This window comes from Mirounga leonina, unplaced genomic scaffold, assembly GCF_011800145.1.
Source record: "Mirounga leonina isolate KUSES-001 unplaced genomic scaffold, KU_Mleo_1.0 Mir_173, whole genome shotgun sequence".
Lineage (NCBI taxonomy): Eukaryota > Metazoa > Chordata > Mammalia > Carnivora > Phocidae > Mirounga > Mirounga leonina.
Genome location: NW_023270447.1, coordinates 57319897 through 57336109, shown reverse-complemented (window position 1 = coordinate 57336109; position 16213 = coordinate 57319897). Strand labels below are relative to the sequence as shown.

General features: G+C 42.5%; 1 protein-coding gene across 1 annotated transcript in view; it reads left to right on the top strand.

Moving 5' to 3' along the window:
- Window positions 1-3594: 3594 nt before the first annotated feature.
- The window catches only part of CMPK1 (cytidine/uridine monophosphate kinase 1), a 38448-nt gene continuing 25829 nt past the window's right edge, over window positions 3595-16213 (top strand). The window contains exon 1 of the mRNA XM_035018616.1: window positions 3595-3845. Coding sequence (XP_034874507.1) covers window positions 3675-3845 — 171 coding nt within the window. The 5' untranslated portion in view covers window positions 3595-3674. The remainder of the gene's footprint in view (window positions 3846-16213) is intronic.

Below are 16213 nucleotides of genomic sequence, written 5' to 3'. Positions count from 1 at the left end.
TGAACCAAGTAGAGGGGTTAAATGTTAAAGCATCAAAGTAGCATGGTGTCTTTTATGAAACCTTGGCATGGCCCCATGGGACCGCCTGGTATGGTGACATATAGGTGTTTCGGAAAAACTCCTCCATGTTCATCCTCTTTCTACTCACAGCATTACTCACACTGAACATTCCAGGTCACCAATGTGGGGCAAAGCGGGGAGGGGAGAAGAGAGGGTGGGGTTCCCACACTAAGCATTTCGTGTTGTAAGCCGTTAAATTTTGGGGTTGGTTATGTGGCAATATATAACGAGTACAGGCCCCAAAAGCCAACAAATTATAAATCGTTCTTTAGTCTAGCCTTATTCGTCCTGGAAATAACTCCCTGGAAAACCCTTGGCAGAGATGGGTATATGAGTTTCACTTTTTGATATATTTCCACAGCAGTATTTTCCTTAGTTGCCTAGCATGGTTGGCATAAAGAGCTGGGCAAGATACAAGACAGTAAGTACTCAATCTGTGGTGGTCAGAGTTCTCCAGGGAGACTTAGAAAGTCTCTGCATCTTTCTATATATAGATATACAATGAGATTTTGGATCCAAACTCTTGTGTGGATTCCTTATTCTGGTGAACTCTATCACAGGAGCAAGAAAGACTACTTTTTTTGTCTATGGTCTAAGGCCTTCATTAAAAGCACGTGAATAGCTTCCTAATCCCCTTTTCCACAAACTCCATATCCTGAACATCTTTTAACTCTAATTGCCAGAAGAGAGACAGAAGACACTGAAGAGAACATGCACAAAGGAAAAAAAGGCACATTTGCTTCAATATGGCCTTTTTGTACTCCTCCTAGCTCTTAGTATTCTGGACCAACTGTTCTTGTTTTCAGCTGACTTATGTCCCAGCTCCTCCTTCCCAGGGGTGCAGGGGGTTCAATAAACAAGGAAAAAAAGGGATATTGTGAAGGAATGTGAATAAGTTATTAAACATGAGATGTCTCTAGCTGTGATGATCTGAGATATTCCATTCTCTCTTCCATGGTGAGAAGGAAAAGGTAGAAATTATGGAAAGGAAGGAAGTAGGAACTGAAGGGAGAAGGGATAAGAGAGGCAAAGAAAGAGAACATGGTGGGGAGAAGGACAGAAAAAGAGAAGATTGGGAGAATGGGAGGAACTTAGAAATGGGAAAAGAAATGGGAATAAGTAAAAAAAAAAAGAGAGAGAGAAAGAGAGAGGAGGGAGGGAAAGGTAGGATGAGATGGGGAGGAGGCTGGAAATAGTGGGTGGGGGGAAAGGAAAGGAGTAGTAGAGGGGAAAGAGACTGGGGGTAGGCTATATCACCCTCTCCCCCTCCTGTTTGCTATCATTTACCAACCTTCTTGTCACCTTGTCTTCAAGAACTTAGTTCTTTTGTAGTTTCTCTCTTCACTCTAATGCTATCTGATGTAAACTTCTCCTTGGATGACAAATCTAACACCCTGGCCACTCGGTTCCAACCACAGGGCATGCTCTTGCCTCAGCCTTCTACTCCTGCAGTCTCACCCAGCTTGGGCCCACTCTGAATCTCAAGAGTATCAGAAACTTACAATTTCTGAAATCTCAATTCGAAATATCCCACTCAGAGCACTGGCATCTGTACTGCCAGTTCACTTGCTCAAATACCCCACTGCAGTCATTCTGCAACATTGATGCTTCTAATACCTTGGCCCCCTTCCTGGCTCTCCTCCACATCCCCACTGTCAGCCCTCATATGCCATCATTTGCTTTCTTTCTTTCTTTTTTTTTTTTTTGAAGATTTTATTTATTTATTCATTAGAGACAGAGAGAGAGAGGCAGAGGGAGAAGCAGGCTCCCAAGGAGCAGGGAGCCCGATGCGGGACTCGATCCCAGGACCCTCAGATCATGACCTGAGCTGAAGGCAGACGCTTAACCATCTGAGCCACCCAGGCGCCCCATCATTTGCTTTCTATATGGTTTTGATTCCATATACATCATTGCAAACATTCTCGTGCAAACACCATGCTGGTCCTCTCTCCCTCTGTTGTGCTTGCTTGGCAAAAACCCATCGCTGGATGACCTCAAGAATCTGTCTTCTCTCTGCCTGCACCTGAACAAACACCTTCAAATTTAAAATCCATGATCTCAAATACCAAGTGAGCTCTTAATATTGCTCAGAAGTCCTGATTATTTTTCTTTAGAAAACTTTTCCAATCTTAAAAAATGTGTATTTCATACCTTCTCTCTCCTCAAACATCCTACCTCAAAATCTTTACCCTTAGCTGATGTTGCCTTTTCTTTACTGAGAAAATACAATTTTCAGAAAGGAACTCTTCCTATCTTCAAACTTTCCTGCAACTGTGCCCTTCTTGCAACTCCTATTGCAAATCCATGTCTTTGTCTCTTAAAACCTTGTTTTAAAAACATTTTTAAAGATTTATCTATCCACGAGAGAGAGAAAGAGAGAGAGAGGAAGTGTGTGGGGGGGGGAGGGGAGAGGGAGAGAGAGAATCTCAAGCAGACTCCCTGCTCAACTCCACCAACCTGAGCCAAAATCAGAGCTTCACCAACTGGGCCACCCAGGTGCTTCTGTCTCTTAAAATCTTTGAAGTCATCTAAGGACCTCCATTTGCCCCTTGAAGCCCATCTGATTGTTCTTCTCAGGGGGTTGCCTGTCTCCCTTTCTATCAAATCATTCCCAGGAGCTTAAATACAAGCTCTAGTACAGCACTGCCCAGTAGAACTTATTGTAGTGGATATGTTCTGTATGAACGCTGTCCAATACAATTGCCACTACCACATGTGACCATTGAGCACTTGAAATGTGGTTAGTGTGACTGAAGAACTTAATTTTTATTTGTATTTAATGAGATTTTTCTCACATGCAGGCAGCAGAGAAATGGAGTTTAAGTTAAAGGGCTTCCCACTGCAATTAGAATATAATCCCAACTCCTTTCCATAACCAAAGGGCCTGAACGACCTGCCTGGGCCTACCTTTCCCACATTCCAGTCTCTGCCTCATTCCCACAGCTCTGGTCTCTCCGTCCTTTTCCAACACAAGCCGTTTCAGGTTTTTTTGCACGCGCTTTTCTTTTTGTGGGACACTCTATTCTAGTCTTTACCTGCTTTTGCTCTTCCCTATCCTTATGTCTGGGCTTAAAGGTCACCTCTTTACAGGCTTTCTCTGACTACCCTCTACAAATCACAACCACCCCTTGTTATTCTTCCGCTTTTTTCCTTCAAAGCCTGTGTCGCTTTCTCCCTTCCTTCTTCACTATCTACCTCTTCTTACGTTGGCTTGTTCAGCTCGGCTACCGCCCCATTGGAATTTAAACTCCTCGCGAGCAGACAATAGGTTTCCTCTCGCGTGCGTCGCGTTGCAGACGCCAGCACAAGCCCGCCCACAAGGCGCGCGATGAAGGATCTGCGCACTGGACGAACTACCAGCGGAGGGATGAATGAGCCGGCAGAGGGGCGGGGACGAGAACAGGCGCGGGCCCGCTCGGGGGGCGCTCAAGCGCAGCCCCTGAGGGGGTAGCGGAAGCCCCGCCCCTTCCGGCCGCGGCGCGGACACCTCGGCAGCCACGGCGGCGGGGCCGCGGCGGGCGCCGACTCGGCCCGCCCTCTTCCCCCCCGCCCCGCCCCGCGCCGCCGCCGGCCGGGCCGCTGTCAGCTCTCAGCGTCGGGCCGAGACGCTGTGTATGCTGAGGCGCTGCGGCCGCAGTGTGCTGCACGTCCTGGGCCTTAGCTTCCCGCTGCTGACCCGCCGGCCGCTTTTCCTCTGCCCTCACCGCCTCATGAAACCGCTGGTCGTGTTCGTCCTCGGCGGTCCCGGCGCCGGCAAGGGGACCCAGTGCGCCCGCATCGTCGAGGTGAGGCCCGGGCAGCTGGCGCGCTCCCTGGGCTTGACGGGACGCCGGGTCGGCCTGTCCCGCCGTGCCGGGCGGTCCGCGCCTCCCCCGCCCCCCCGGATCCGCGGACTACGAGTCCCGGCGACCATTGCGTCGCCGGCGTGGCGGTGGTCGAGGGTCCTGAGGCGCGCGGCCTCTCGGGACTCGTAGTCCACGTCCGCCCGCCTCGGGGGTGCCCAGAATGGAGGGGGACCTCTTGGGGTCGCTTTGTTCCCGCGCCCCTCTTCCCTTAAAATTTGGAGACCAAGTTCGTCTTGAGAGTGGTCTGGGAGGGGGATTCAGGAGGATCAGCTTCCGGGGACCCCCGGCGCCAGAGGTCAGTGTGTCGCTGGCTGTGAGGTGGTGGGTGAAGGCAGCAGGAGCATGGGTTCAGGTTAGAGGCAGTGCGCGCTTGCAGCTGTCTGGAGGGGAGACCGGTTTATCCACTCCGCCCCTTCCTGCAAGCCCTCTGTAAACACCAACACCTCCGCTAACCTAACCCTGGTCTTAATCCTGGAAAGGAACCCCGGGGGGCAGGGTGTTGCTTAAGGTATTCTGTGATCTGCCCGGAGCACTTTTCTGACCCTGTCAATGGGCAGTACCAGCTCTAAGGCTCAGCCCGGATTCGTGTGGTCGAAAAGCCGAGGAGCAGAGTAGGAGTTCAAGCTTCAACCTCTGGTCCCGCTGCCAACTCACGCTTTGTCCATGGCCAAGTCACTTCCTCTCTCCGAGTCTCCGTTGCATTCTAGACCATAAGAGCTCTGCACCGAGATTTAAACTCAGTGTAGAATACCCCCCCCAGCTCTAAAATTGTGTTACTTTTTTTGTTGTTGCTTCATGACGCGTTAAGATTACCGGTTCAATTCTGTTAATTTTCGAAAGATAGACGTGGTTAGCTGCAGTGACACTGTGAGGAGAAAGGCTTATTGGAGAACCTGGGGAATGAAGTTGAAAGGAAAACAGGATATCTAGAAACAAGAGGCGACCAGTGGTCCTGTAAAACACCCAAACAATACCTGTGAAACTCGTGGACCACAAAAGTTTTGACCCAGAACTTCTAAAATAATGCCCTCCTCTGTTCCAGGACGTGGCTTATATTAGGGTTGGACTTTTCATTCCAATCCTGTGTTTGTACAATCCACTCCTGTCCTATATTTTATTTTTTTAAAAATTTTATTTATTTGTTTGACAGAGAGAGCAAGAGCAGGAACACAAGCAGGGGGAGTGGGAGAGGGAGAAGCAGGCTTCCCGCTGACCAGGGAGCCCGATTCCTGTCCTATATTTTATTCTCTAAAGAGCATCCAAAGAAAGTCAAATGGTAACATCTACTTCACTACTGTTTTACAGCTGTATTGATAATTACTGATCATTTTTAGGAATAAAAGTGGAACTAATTCAACCAAAACCCCCGTAAATATTTTTCTTCTTGTTTTTGTTGATTCTTTTAACTTTTTAAGACAAGTGGCAATTGAATGATATCGGTGTTTTTTTTTTAATATCTGAGGTGACTCTTACACGTATATAGCATAATAGGGGACAGAGAAAAGATTTCAAAGTCAAACACATATGGGTTCAAACCCTAACTCTGTCGTTTTCTTTTTTTTTTAGGGGCGCCTGGGTGGCTCAGTCGTTAAGCGCCTACCTTCGGCTCAGGTCATGATCCCAGGGTCCTGGGATCGAGCCCTGCATTGGGTTCTCTGCTCAGCGGGAAGCCTGCTTCTCCCTCTCCACTCCCCCTGCTTGTGTTCCCTCTTTTGCTGTGTCTCTCTGTCAAATAAATAAATTTTATTATTTTTTTAATTTTATTTATTTATTTGACAGAGAGCACACAACCAGGCAGAGTAGCAGGTAGGAGGGAGAGGGAGAAACAGGCTCTCCGCTGAGCAAGGAGCCGGATATGGGGCTCAATCCCAGGACCCTGGGACCATGACCTGAACCTAAGGCAGTTGCTTAACCAACTGAGCCACCCAGGTGCCCCAGATTTTTTTTTTTTTTTAAGATTTTATTTATTTGAAAGAGAATGAGAGAGAGAGAGAGAGAGCGAGTACGTGAGAGGGGGGAGGGTCAGAGGGAGAAGTAGACTCCCTGCTGAGCAGGGAGCCTGATGTGGGACTCAATCCTGGGACTCCAGGATCATGACCTGAGCCGAAGGCAGTCGCTTAACCAACTGAGCCACCCAGGCACCCCAGATTTTATTTATTTTTTAAGTAATCTCTACACCCAACCTGGGGCTTGAACTCACAACCCCTTGGTGAAGAGTTGCATGGTCTACTGACTGAGCCAGCCAGGTGCCCCCACTCCCTCCCCCCCATTTACTGTCTTCAGACCCAGGGAAGTTGTTACTTTTAGGTGGCCTTTCTCTGTGAAAAGAGAGAAATAATACCTATCTAGTATGGTATTTTTGAATATTAAATGAGGTAAAATATCTGGCACACACAGATGCAGATAATTTTTTTCTTCCATTTTAGACTTCCTGTTCTTAATTTATGAAGTTGGTTATTTCTACTTTGAAGTAATATTGCTTTAAAAATTGGTTTATGACTGGGGCGCCTGGGTGGCTCAGTTGGTTAAGCGACTGCCTTCGGCTCAGGTCATGATCCTGGAGTCCCGGGATCGAGTCCCGCATCGGGCTCCCTGCTCGGCGGGGGGTCTGCTTCTCCCTCTGACCCTCCTCCCTCTCATGCTCTCTGTCTCTCATTCTCTCTGTCTCAAATAAATAAATAAATAAAATCTTAAAAAAAAAAAATGGTTTATGACTGCTATATTTGAATGCATTTAAATATTTTGTTTCTGAATCATAATGTGGCTTTAAATATCCACACCCAAACTAATAATACTCAAATTACTCCACTGCTTTAAAAATAATCTATACATTCTGTAACTAGTATTTATTCTTTACTCTGTTCGGTAATGGCTAATAATGTTTTAAACCTGTTAATTATCAACTATAAGATTTCCATGATTAAATGTTTCATAATGTATTATTCTTTAATATTTTGGCAGTTATATAAGCTTAAATTGTTTTAAACTGTCATCTTCTTTAATGAAAATCATTGCTCTTGATTCCAGTTGCTGTAAACAATTAAATTGATTTCTACAAATTCCAAATAGCTTATAATTTAGCAATTGCTATCTCCGAGCTGACTAAACAATGGAATGTCCACAACAGTTAAGTCAGAAGTTTTTTTTTTTACTCCTCCTGAGTCTTTTGAGATTTTATTTATTTGACAGAGAGAGAGATACAGTGAGAGAGGGAACACAAGCAGGGGGAGTGGGAGAGGGAGAAGCAGACTCCCCGCCAAGCAGGGAACCTGATGCGGGGCTTGATCCCAGGACCCTGGGATCATGACCTGAACTGAAGGCAGATGCTTAACGACTGAGCCACCCAAGCGCCCCTCCTCGTGAGTGTTTTGTATTTTGACTCAATTTTTATTTCATAGGCAAATAGAAACTGAATCCTAAACAATTGTAATTTGGGGGACTAAGTTTTTTTCTGTAGGGAAAAAGTTCTGTAACTCAAGGTTAAATTCCCTATCATGCCGATGCTAATTTAGCTCACAGGGTACCTGAAATATGGCTGAAATAAAATTTGGGGAGGTGGGGAATTACATTGATTTCCAACTCAGGCTGCCAGAAGTACCTATTTGGGCCTGGCTATAGAATCTGAGAATATCTGGCCCTCCAGTGTCCTGGGGCATTGCAGTTAGTTATGAGCGTATAACGGGAGGGAAGCTGGTTTGTATGTATATATGTATTTATTTATGTATTATCTCTTTCTTTTCTCTCTTCCCTCTCTTCCCTCCCTCTCTTCTTTCCTTCCTTCAGGTGAGTTGTACCTCTGCTACTTACTCTCCCAGACCTTGAGGAAGAAAAGGCAAATCTGATACAGTATTTTGAAAGTGTTCTGAACTGGGATGGGAGAATTTGAGGGAGATTTGGGTGTTGACTTCGCCCATTTACTTGTACTGGTCTTCCTCAGTTTTGTTTTATTTTCTAATTGTTTCTAAGTCTGTGTCGTCTTGTACTCAATTTGTTTTTGAAAATTAGCAGTTTTCCAAATCAGTGCAATCCTTTCAGAGTTAAGTGCTTAGAGTTATTGTGGAATAACTTGTTACTAAAAAATCGTGGGGATACTCTTTCATTTTTTTAATTTCTAAAATTAAGCTTTATTTATATTGTTTTGGCTCAAGAAAAATAATGGTGCCATAATCTAAATTTTTCTTTCACAATAACCACAATTTTGCATGTGTTAGCTGGAAGGATATTTAAACCTCCCCTCTCTTTTTTTTTTTTTTTAAGATTTTTTATTTATTCATTTGGGACAGAAATACAGAGAGAGAGAGCATGAGCAGGAGAGGGATAGGGAGAAGCAGACTTCTTTTTTTTTTTTTTTAAAGATTTTATTTATTTATTTGACAGAGAGAGACACAGCGAGAGAGGGAACACAAGCAGGGGGAGTGGGAAAGGGAGAAGCAGGCTTCCTGCAGAGCAGGGAGCCCGATGCGGGTCTTGATCTCAGGACCCTGAGATCATGACCTGAGCCGAAGGCAGTCGCTTAACAGACTGAGCCACCCAGGCGCCCCGAGAAGCAGACTTCTTGCTGAGCTGGGAGCCCACTCCAGGCTGGATCATAGGACCTGGAGATCATGACCTGAGCAGATGGCAGATTCTCAACCATCTGAGCCACCCAGGCGCCCCTTAAACCTCCTCTCTTTTAAAGATTTGCTTACATAAACAAATTATGTTGAAGCTTATCTCAATGCCAGATTGCTTTCTTTAGTACCCCAAAAGCATTCTTGTCATCTTCTGTGTCATAAGTTTCTCCAGGGACTATATGGGTAACTCATACTTTGTATGGTCTTCCTACCTACTATGCTTAGAACTTTTGGGATGGTATTAACTTCAAGCATGTAGAAATCAGAAAATTGATTTTATTTGCCTTAGTGTTTCTAGTGCTGAACATTGTGCCTGGCACATAGTAAAGGCTTAATAAGTATTTTTTGAATCTGGTTTTAGAGGACACTAGTTTGTACTAAGTTGTAAAAAAGTTTTAAAAATTTGGTCCCCAGGGGGCGCCCAAGTAGCAGTTAGCTCTCCCAGTTTCAGGACAGAAATGCTTGAATGAGACCTAGCTCTGTCATACTCAGATTTCTTATGTAACACTTCTGCTTACTCTCAGTGAATAAATGGTATGGTTGTGAAAATCTGCTGAGTATTCTAAAATATCCAAGCTCCTGATTATAAATCCCCAAAGCAGATTATGGCTTATAGAAGAAACTTGATAGGAAGATCCACTGAACATTAAGCTTGTTTAAGAATAGGCCTTTCTCTCCTTTTGGTGGGATAGGATAGAGTAAGAGAGGTTTTTTTAATAATAGAAAGTTTAAATTATCTGTAAAAGAGATAGTCCGCAGAATTCTTGACTCTTCTGCAGTACTACCTTTTTATTAAAGGTGGTTGTAACTTAGATTTTTTTTTTTTTTTTTTTGGTTAAGAACTTGTAGAAGGGGAGAATATATTGAGATATTACTATCATTACTTTTGAAAACTTCCTTTTTTTTTTTTCCTTTCTGTTTTTAATTACAAAAGTAATACATACTTGGTTGGGAAAAGTAAAATCTCTTCTAATTCTGATGTCACTCATATTGGCTGTCTAGTTTTAACTGCTTCCATGTCTCTTTCTCGATATTCTTAGAAATAAAAATGCCAGTGTATATATATTTTTTTACCTCCAGATGGGATTCTTCTATTTTCTACTGAATGTATCATGGATATCCTTTCAGGTCTTTACATATAGATTTAATTCATTCCTTTTTTTTTTTCTTTAAAGATTTTATTATTAGAGAGCTTGAGCTTGAGAGAGAGCTGGAGCAGGGGGGAGGGGCAGAGGCAGAAGCAGACTCCCCCCTGAGCAGGGAGCCCTAGGCAGGACTCCATCCCAGGACCCTGAGATCATGACTTGAGCCAAGGCAGACGCTTAATGGACTGAGCCACCCAGGCACCTGATTTAATTCATTCTTATTAGTAGCTGTAGAATATTCCATAATATGCATGTTCTATAGCATGGTTGTACCATTCCCCTATTGATGGACATTCAGGATAGTCTCCAGGAATTGTTTTGCTATTGCAAACAGTACTTCAGAAAACTTCCTTGTAAATATAACATTGCATATGGATACTGTTTTTGTAAGTAAAGTCCCTAAAAAGGAGGATTGTTGAGTCAACATTTTTTAATTTTAATTGATAATTGTCAGAATACTTTTCAAAAACATTATACTTACTACATTTCTGTCAGCAGTGTATGGTTCTTTATTAGCACGGGATGGTTATCAGTCACTTTAATTTTTGCAAACTTGTAAATCTCCTTTCTAAAATTTTTCTGAGTAAATTCCTCATTTTTTCCAGTAAGTCCACAAAGGTGAAAAGGCATTATTTATTTATTTATTTATTTATTTATTTATTTATTTAGAGATTTTTATTTATTTATTCCTAAGAGACAGAGAGAGAGAGGCAGAGGGAGAAGCAGGTTCCCTACTGAGCAGGGAGCCCAATGCGGGACTCGATCCCAGGACTCTGGGATCATGACCTGAGCCGAAGGCAGACGCTTAACCATCTGAGCCACCCAGGCAGTCAAGGCATAATTTAAAAAATTTCCTTTTACTTGTCATTTATTCAGAAAACAGTTTTTTGTGAGCTAGGCACTGTGATTGTTGCTGAGATGAATAAAGCACAGATCCTGCTGTTGAAAGCTTTTAGTTAGTGTGGAGGCAAGAAAGTTAATTGGTGACTACATAGAGTGGTAAGTTCTATGATACAAATGTACTAAATATACCATTTAGATAAGGGACATTTAAATTTCAGTCCAGTGGGTCAGGGAGGTCTTCCCAGGGTAGGTGATATGTCTGAACTCAGTTTTGAGGGACAGTAGGAAAGAAGCAGCTGGGAGATGTGGGGGAATAGAGCACACTTAAAGCAGAGTTACCCTTGAATATGGTGATTGGAGATTTCATTTCTGAGAAAAGCCTAGTGAGAGTAAACCTATATGAGGTTGACCCAGAAAACACTTCCTGAGTGCAGACTGTGCTGTTATCTGTGTATGGGGGTATAGGCTTCTAGGGGCTTTCGATTTAGTAAAGATAGATAATACACTTAATAGAATTTTATGAGAAAAGATAATGAAAAACTTTTGCAAATATTCAAGTTTAACATTCCATTGTTTTCTTTCTTTTTTAAAGATCTTATTTATTTATTTGACAGAGAGAGACACAGAGAGAAAACACAAGCAGGGGGAGTGGGAGAGGAAGAAGCAGGCTTCCCGCCAAGCAGGGAGCCTGATGTGGGATCATGACCTGAGCTGAAGAAGGCTCCCCTAACATTACATTGTTTTAAAACTGTTTATCTTGTAGTTTTGCTTTCTGAACTGTATTGTAATGTCTTCAAGGGTGGGGACTCTGTCTTTTACTCCTCCTACCTGGTGTTTGAAATGCTTGCTCATCTTTAAGATCTTAGCTTACAGAGATTCCCAGACGTCTCAGTTCATGGTGCCCTTAGTGCTCAGTAATTTTTTTCGCAACTAAATAAGTTATATTTGTTAAGTAATTAGATCTGAACAATACTTAGGTATTTTCAAACAACTTGTGATCTTTGTCCATAGCTCCCACACCTCCCAAAACCCTTGGAATTTCCCCAGTGTTGAGAGTTAGAAAAGTGTTTCTTGTTATGTTAATGAGGTGGGAGGGGGTGCTGGTTGACAGGAAAACCAACTGTTGGTTCAGAGGTGTGGAACGTTCAGTCTCACCCCTCCCCCTCACCTCCAGGGAGGGGAGTGAGCCGGATGTTTACTCAATTGCCAATGGCCAATGATTTAATCAATCAAGACTATGTCTTGAAGCTTCCAAAAATGAGGACGGGGTTCAGAGAGCTTCTGGGTTGGTGAAAGATTCAGGGGGAGACACTTGTCTGGAGAAGCATTAAAGCTCTGTGCCCTTGTGCTATGCATATATCTAGCTGTTCCTGAGTTATATCCTCTTTATAGTAAACCAGTGATATAGAAAGTAAAATGTTTCTCAGAGTTTTGTGAGCCATTCTAGCAAATTAATCAAACCCAAAGAGGGGGTCTTGGGGCCCTCTAATTTATAGCCAGTTGGTCAGAAGTACAGGCAATACCTTGGACATGGGACTGGGCTCTGAAGTGGTGATGGTGGGGGGCAGTCTTTTAGAACCAAACCTTTAACCTGTGGAAGCTGACCATATCTCTGGGTAGATAGTGTCAGAATTGAGTTGAATTTTCACACACTCTGCTGGTGTTCTGAGAATTGTGTAAGGGGATCCTGTCCCTCAAGTTGGAATTGGGTCCGGGAACCCCAAAGACTACCCCATTAGACCATAAACTCCATATCGGTGGAGAACCCTGAATTTCTGATTTACTCTCATATTTTTAGTGCCCAGCACAATGTCTGGCATAAATTGATGCTCAGTGAACATTTAAGTAGATTTTTTTTTTTTTAAAGATTTATTTATTTATTTGAGAGAGAGAATGAGAGAGAGCACATGAGAGGGGGGAGGGTCAGAGGGAGAAGCAGACTCCTTGCCGAGCAGGGAGCCCGATGCGGGACTCGATCCCGGGACTCCAGGATCGTGACCTGAGCGGAAGGCAGTCGCTTAACCAACTGAGCCACCCAGGCGCCCCATTTAAATAGATTTTGAAGCCATTCAGATCTGGGTTCCTGCCCCTTGGTGAGTTACTTAAATTTTTGCTTTTTTAGTTTCTTCCACTGAAAATTTGGGATGTTAATTTACTTTTCATGGTGATTATGAGGTTTAACCAAAAATGTCTGGCAGAGTGCCTAATACATGTTATTATTATTTCATATATGTTAGCACCCCCCACACACACTTTTGCCTACTCTGTGCTTAGCCATAAATAGTCAATGAAGGAAATGCTTTGAGCAGTGTAAGTAGCTATACTTTGGGTACATTTTGGTACAAGTAGCTACATTCTTAGTCATTAGACTGAAGAGAAATTGAACTGAAAGGATATGAATTAATGTCAAAGTGTCATACCTATGTATTGTCTGTTAGGCAATATGTAGAGTTCAGATTCTAGAGTCAGACTGCCTGGGTTTGGTTTTCATCCTAACACCTACTGTGTGTATGACTTGAGCCAAGTCATTTAATCTCTCTGGGCTTAAATTTCTTCATCTGTAAAATGGGAATAATAATATATAGTATCTACCTCATGGGGTGGTGTGCAGATTAAATGAGCTAATATATGTAAAGTTCTTAGAGCGGTGCCAGGCCCGTGGTATATCATACATAAATGTTAGCTGTTTTTATTATTATCATCATCTTTTTATATGTTAATTTTATATGTCCCCCTCCCTCATCTGCTTTCTTTGACTTGATTGAGATGCCTACCCCCATTTACTCCCTCCTACTTTGGTAGCTATACAGTCTGTTTTTAGTGTTTGCCCTAGAAATTTTAAGCATACATGTTATTTAAGTCTAATGTTGATTAATATTTTTACTTCCCCCCAACAATAGAAATACCTTAGGATGCTTAAATACTATAGTGATTTTTTAAATCCCTACAAATGACGTGTTAATGTTTTATAGCAATGATGTAATGTTTGTGTAGAATAACTCACATGTATACCAATTTGTCTATTCACCATTTGTTTTTGCATCTCAGAATTTCCTTCTTTTTTCCTTAACAAGTTTCTTTAATCTGTATGGGCTTGTGGTTAGGAATTGTTGCTGTTTTCTCTGCATGGTGGGTTCTCTTTTCTAGTAGCCACTAAGAATATCATCCTTTTGGGGTTATGACTTTTTAGCTCTTTGATCTGACCTCCAAACCTATTTAGGCCTCAGTCTTTTCCCTCTTTCCCCAGTCTGTGGGCCATTAAATCCCAGGTTCTAGCCATCAGAAATTTAGGGGTGGGGAAAGACCCTAGGGCAGCCACAACTCTAACATGCACTCACTCTAGATTTGTGCATCCTCAGTTTAGCTAAATCTGAGTTACTCCTTTAATTTTCTGCCAGCTCAGTCATGCATTGAAAAATAATATATATATATGTATGTATGTATACAGGGTGCCTGGCTGGCTTAGTCAGTAGAGCATGAGATTCTTGATCTCGGGGTCATGAGTTTGAGCCCCACATTGGGTGTAGAGATTACTTAAGAGAATAAAGAAAAAATATTATAAAAAGTACTCCATTTGGGGTGCCTGGCTGGCTCAATGGGTGGAGCATGTGGCTCTTGATCTTCGGGTTGTGGGTTCAGGCCCCATGTTGGTTATAGAGATTATTTTAGAATGAAATCTTAAAAAATACACACACACACACACACACACTCACACATATCTAACTACATGGGTTTGCTATGCAGGGAGGAGTTTCTCTGAATGTACATGTATATCCTACCCCCAAGAAAATTAGATGCCTCTACCTAAGTCTTAGCTCAGAGTGCCTCTTCAATATCCGTTCTTTCCCTTATCCTTACTCTCTTTGAAATCTACTTGATGTACACCCTTTGGGTTAAAGTTTCAGTAACAGTAATGGGTTAATCTAAATACCACATTCTAGTTAAGATTCTGATGGGGAGAGGACTTCATTCCCTGAGGACCTCCCAAAGTCATGTAGGAGTACAGTATTTTTTCTAATGGTTGTCCTGAATTGAAATTCAGAGCACTTCAGAGAAGTTCTCTAGTAGTGGGACTTTTAGATCAGGTAAGAGAGAAGGGGTGGGCATGGGTGATAACCGTCTTATTCTTCATGTCATGTTGGCCTAATCATACCGACTCTTGTTAACCTTAAAGCTGATACCAGTTGCCTTTGAAAATGTATTTGCTCTAACATTTCTGTTGCTTTAACCTGGCAAATCAAGAACATTTTTAGACTAAACATGTGATAAGAGCATCTAGAATTTAATAGAGATTTGAGTGGATGTATTGTTTGCCAACAGTTTTATGCTGCCTGGTAAATAAAGCTAACAAAACATTACTTTGGTAAAGGAAAAAACACCAGTTGTTACCTACCATTCTCAGAAACTTTCACTTTGAAGCACTGGGTCCCATGAATTGCTTTCTATGCCTGGTTTCCATGTCTTTTCCAGAAGACCCATAAGTTGGTTTTATTCATCATTAGGTTATATCTTATACCAACAAACAATTAAATATGCTTAACTTGGGGCTATACAAAAGACTGCTTCCCTGCCCCCTGTCTGTTTGGAACTTCTATCATATATTTGTCACTGGTGTGTGCCATTGGAAAGTATTATGTGTTTAATTTAACCCATAAGATTTACCTTTATAATTACGTATGGTTTAGGTAGATAACATGAATTAATATTTTCTTGGTGTCTACAGGGAGTAGAGAGACAGCCCAGAGGCTTTGATTATGTGATTGGGAATTGACTTAATGGCTAACATAGGTTTTTATATAGTGGACAATTTTATTTGCCACTTATTTAGTGATTATGGGGTGAGGCAGGTGGCAAGTGGAAGTGGTAACGTGTCAGAAGCGGTAGTGGTGTCAAAAGGCAAGAAGTGAAGCAGGGATGATCAGAACCTGGCTGAACGGTAGATAGGCCAAATATGCCTGACTCTTTGCGTGTGGATAAAGTTCTCCTCTCATCCCATGGGATACGACCGAATGATAAAGTGCATCAACTCTGAGTTTCCTTTTTAATTTCTACCAGCAGATTCTGTTATTTAAAGGCAGTAAGTAGCTTGAAGGTGAAAGACTGTCTCTAGGCCTGTCACGTAGGAATTGCCCCAGATGCCCACTGTGGATTAATAGTCAGACTTGGGTTCAAGTGCTGGTTTCCTCTCCACTAACTGGCAGATCGGTTTATCTCAATGTTCCCTTTTGTAAAAGGAGGGGTATAGAAGTAGATGGTCTTGCCAACTCTGAAACAAATCTGTATCCCAGGACTTCAGTATTAGATAGCATGTAATCCAGTGTAGTCACACTCAGAGGCAAATTATCCAGTTGCCATGAATATGTATACCTTCTGTGCCATTCTGTGCTGTATGAATTGTGAGCGTCAAGGAATTGTATTTAATAAATTCCTGTGTATTTCATGTTTACATAGAGCTTCAGGCTGGTAACAAAGAATGTGTAAGGTGGGAAAAGGAATAGCTTTCTGAAATAGAATTGTGTATGTATGTATTTTTTTAATTACAAATATGTAAGAATTGGGGTATTAGGACCAACTTTCTTACAATATAGCATAGAATTAGAAAGCATGTAGACTTTGAAGTTAGATGTTGGTTTGAATCTCAGTCTACCACCTACAGCTGTATAAAGTGATGATAATGCCAATCTCACTGGGTTGTTAGGAAGATGAA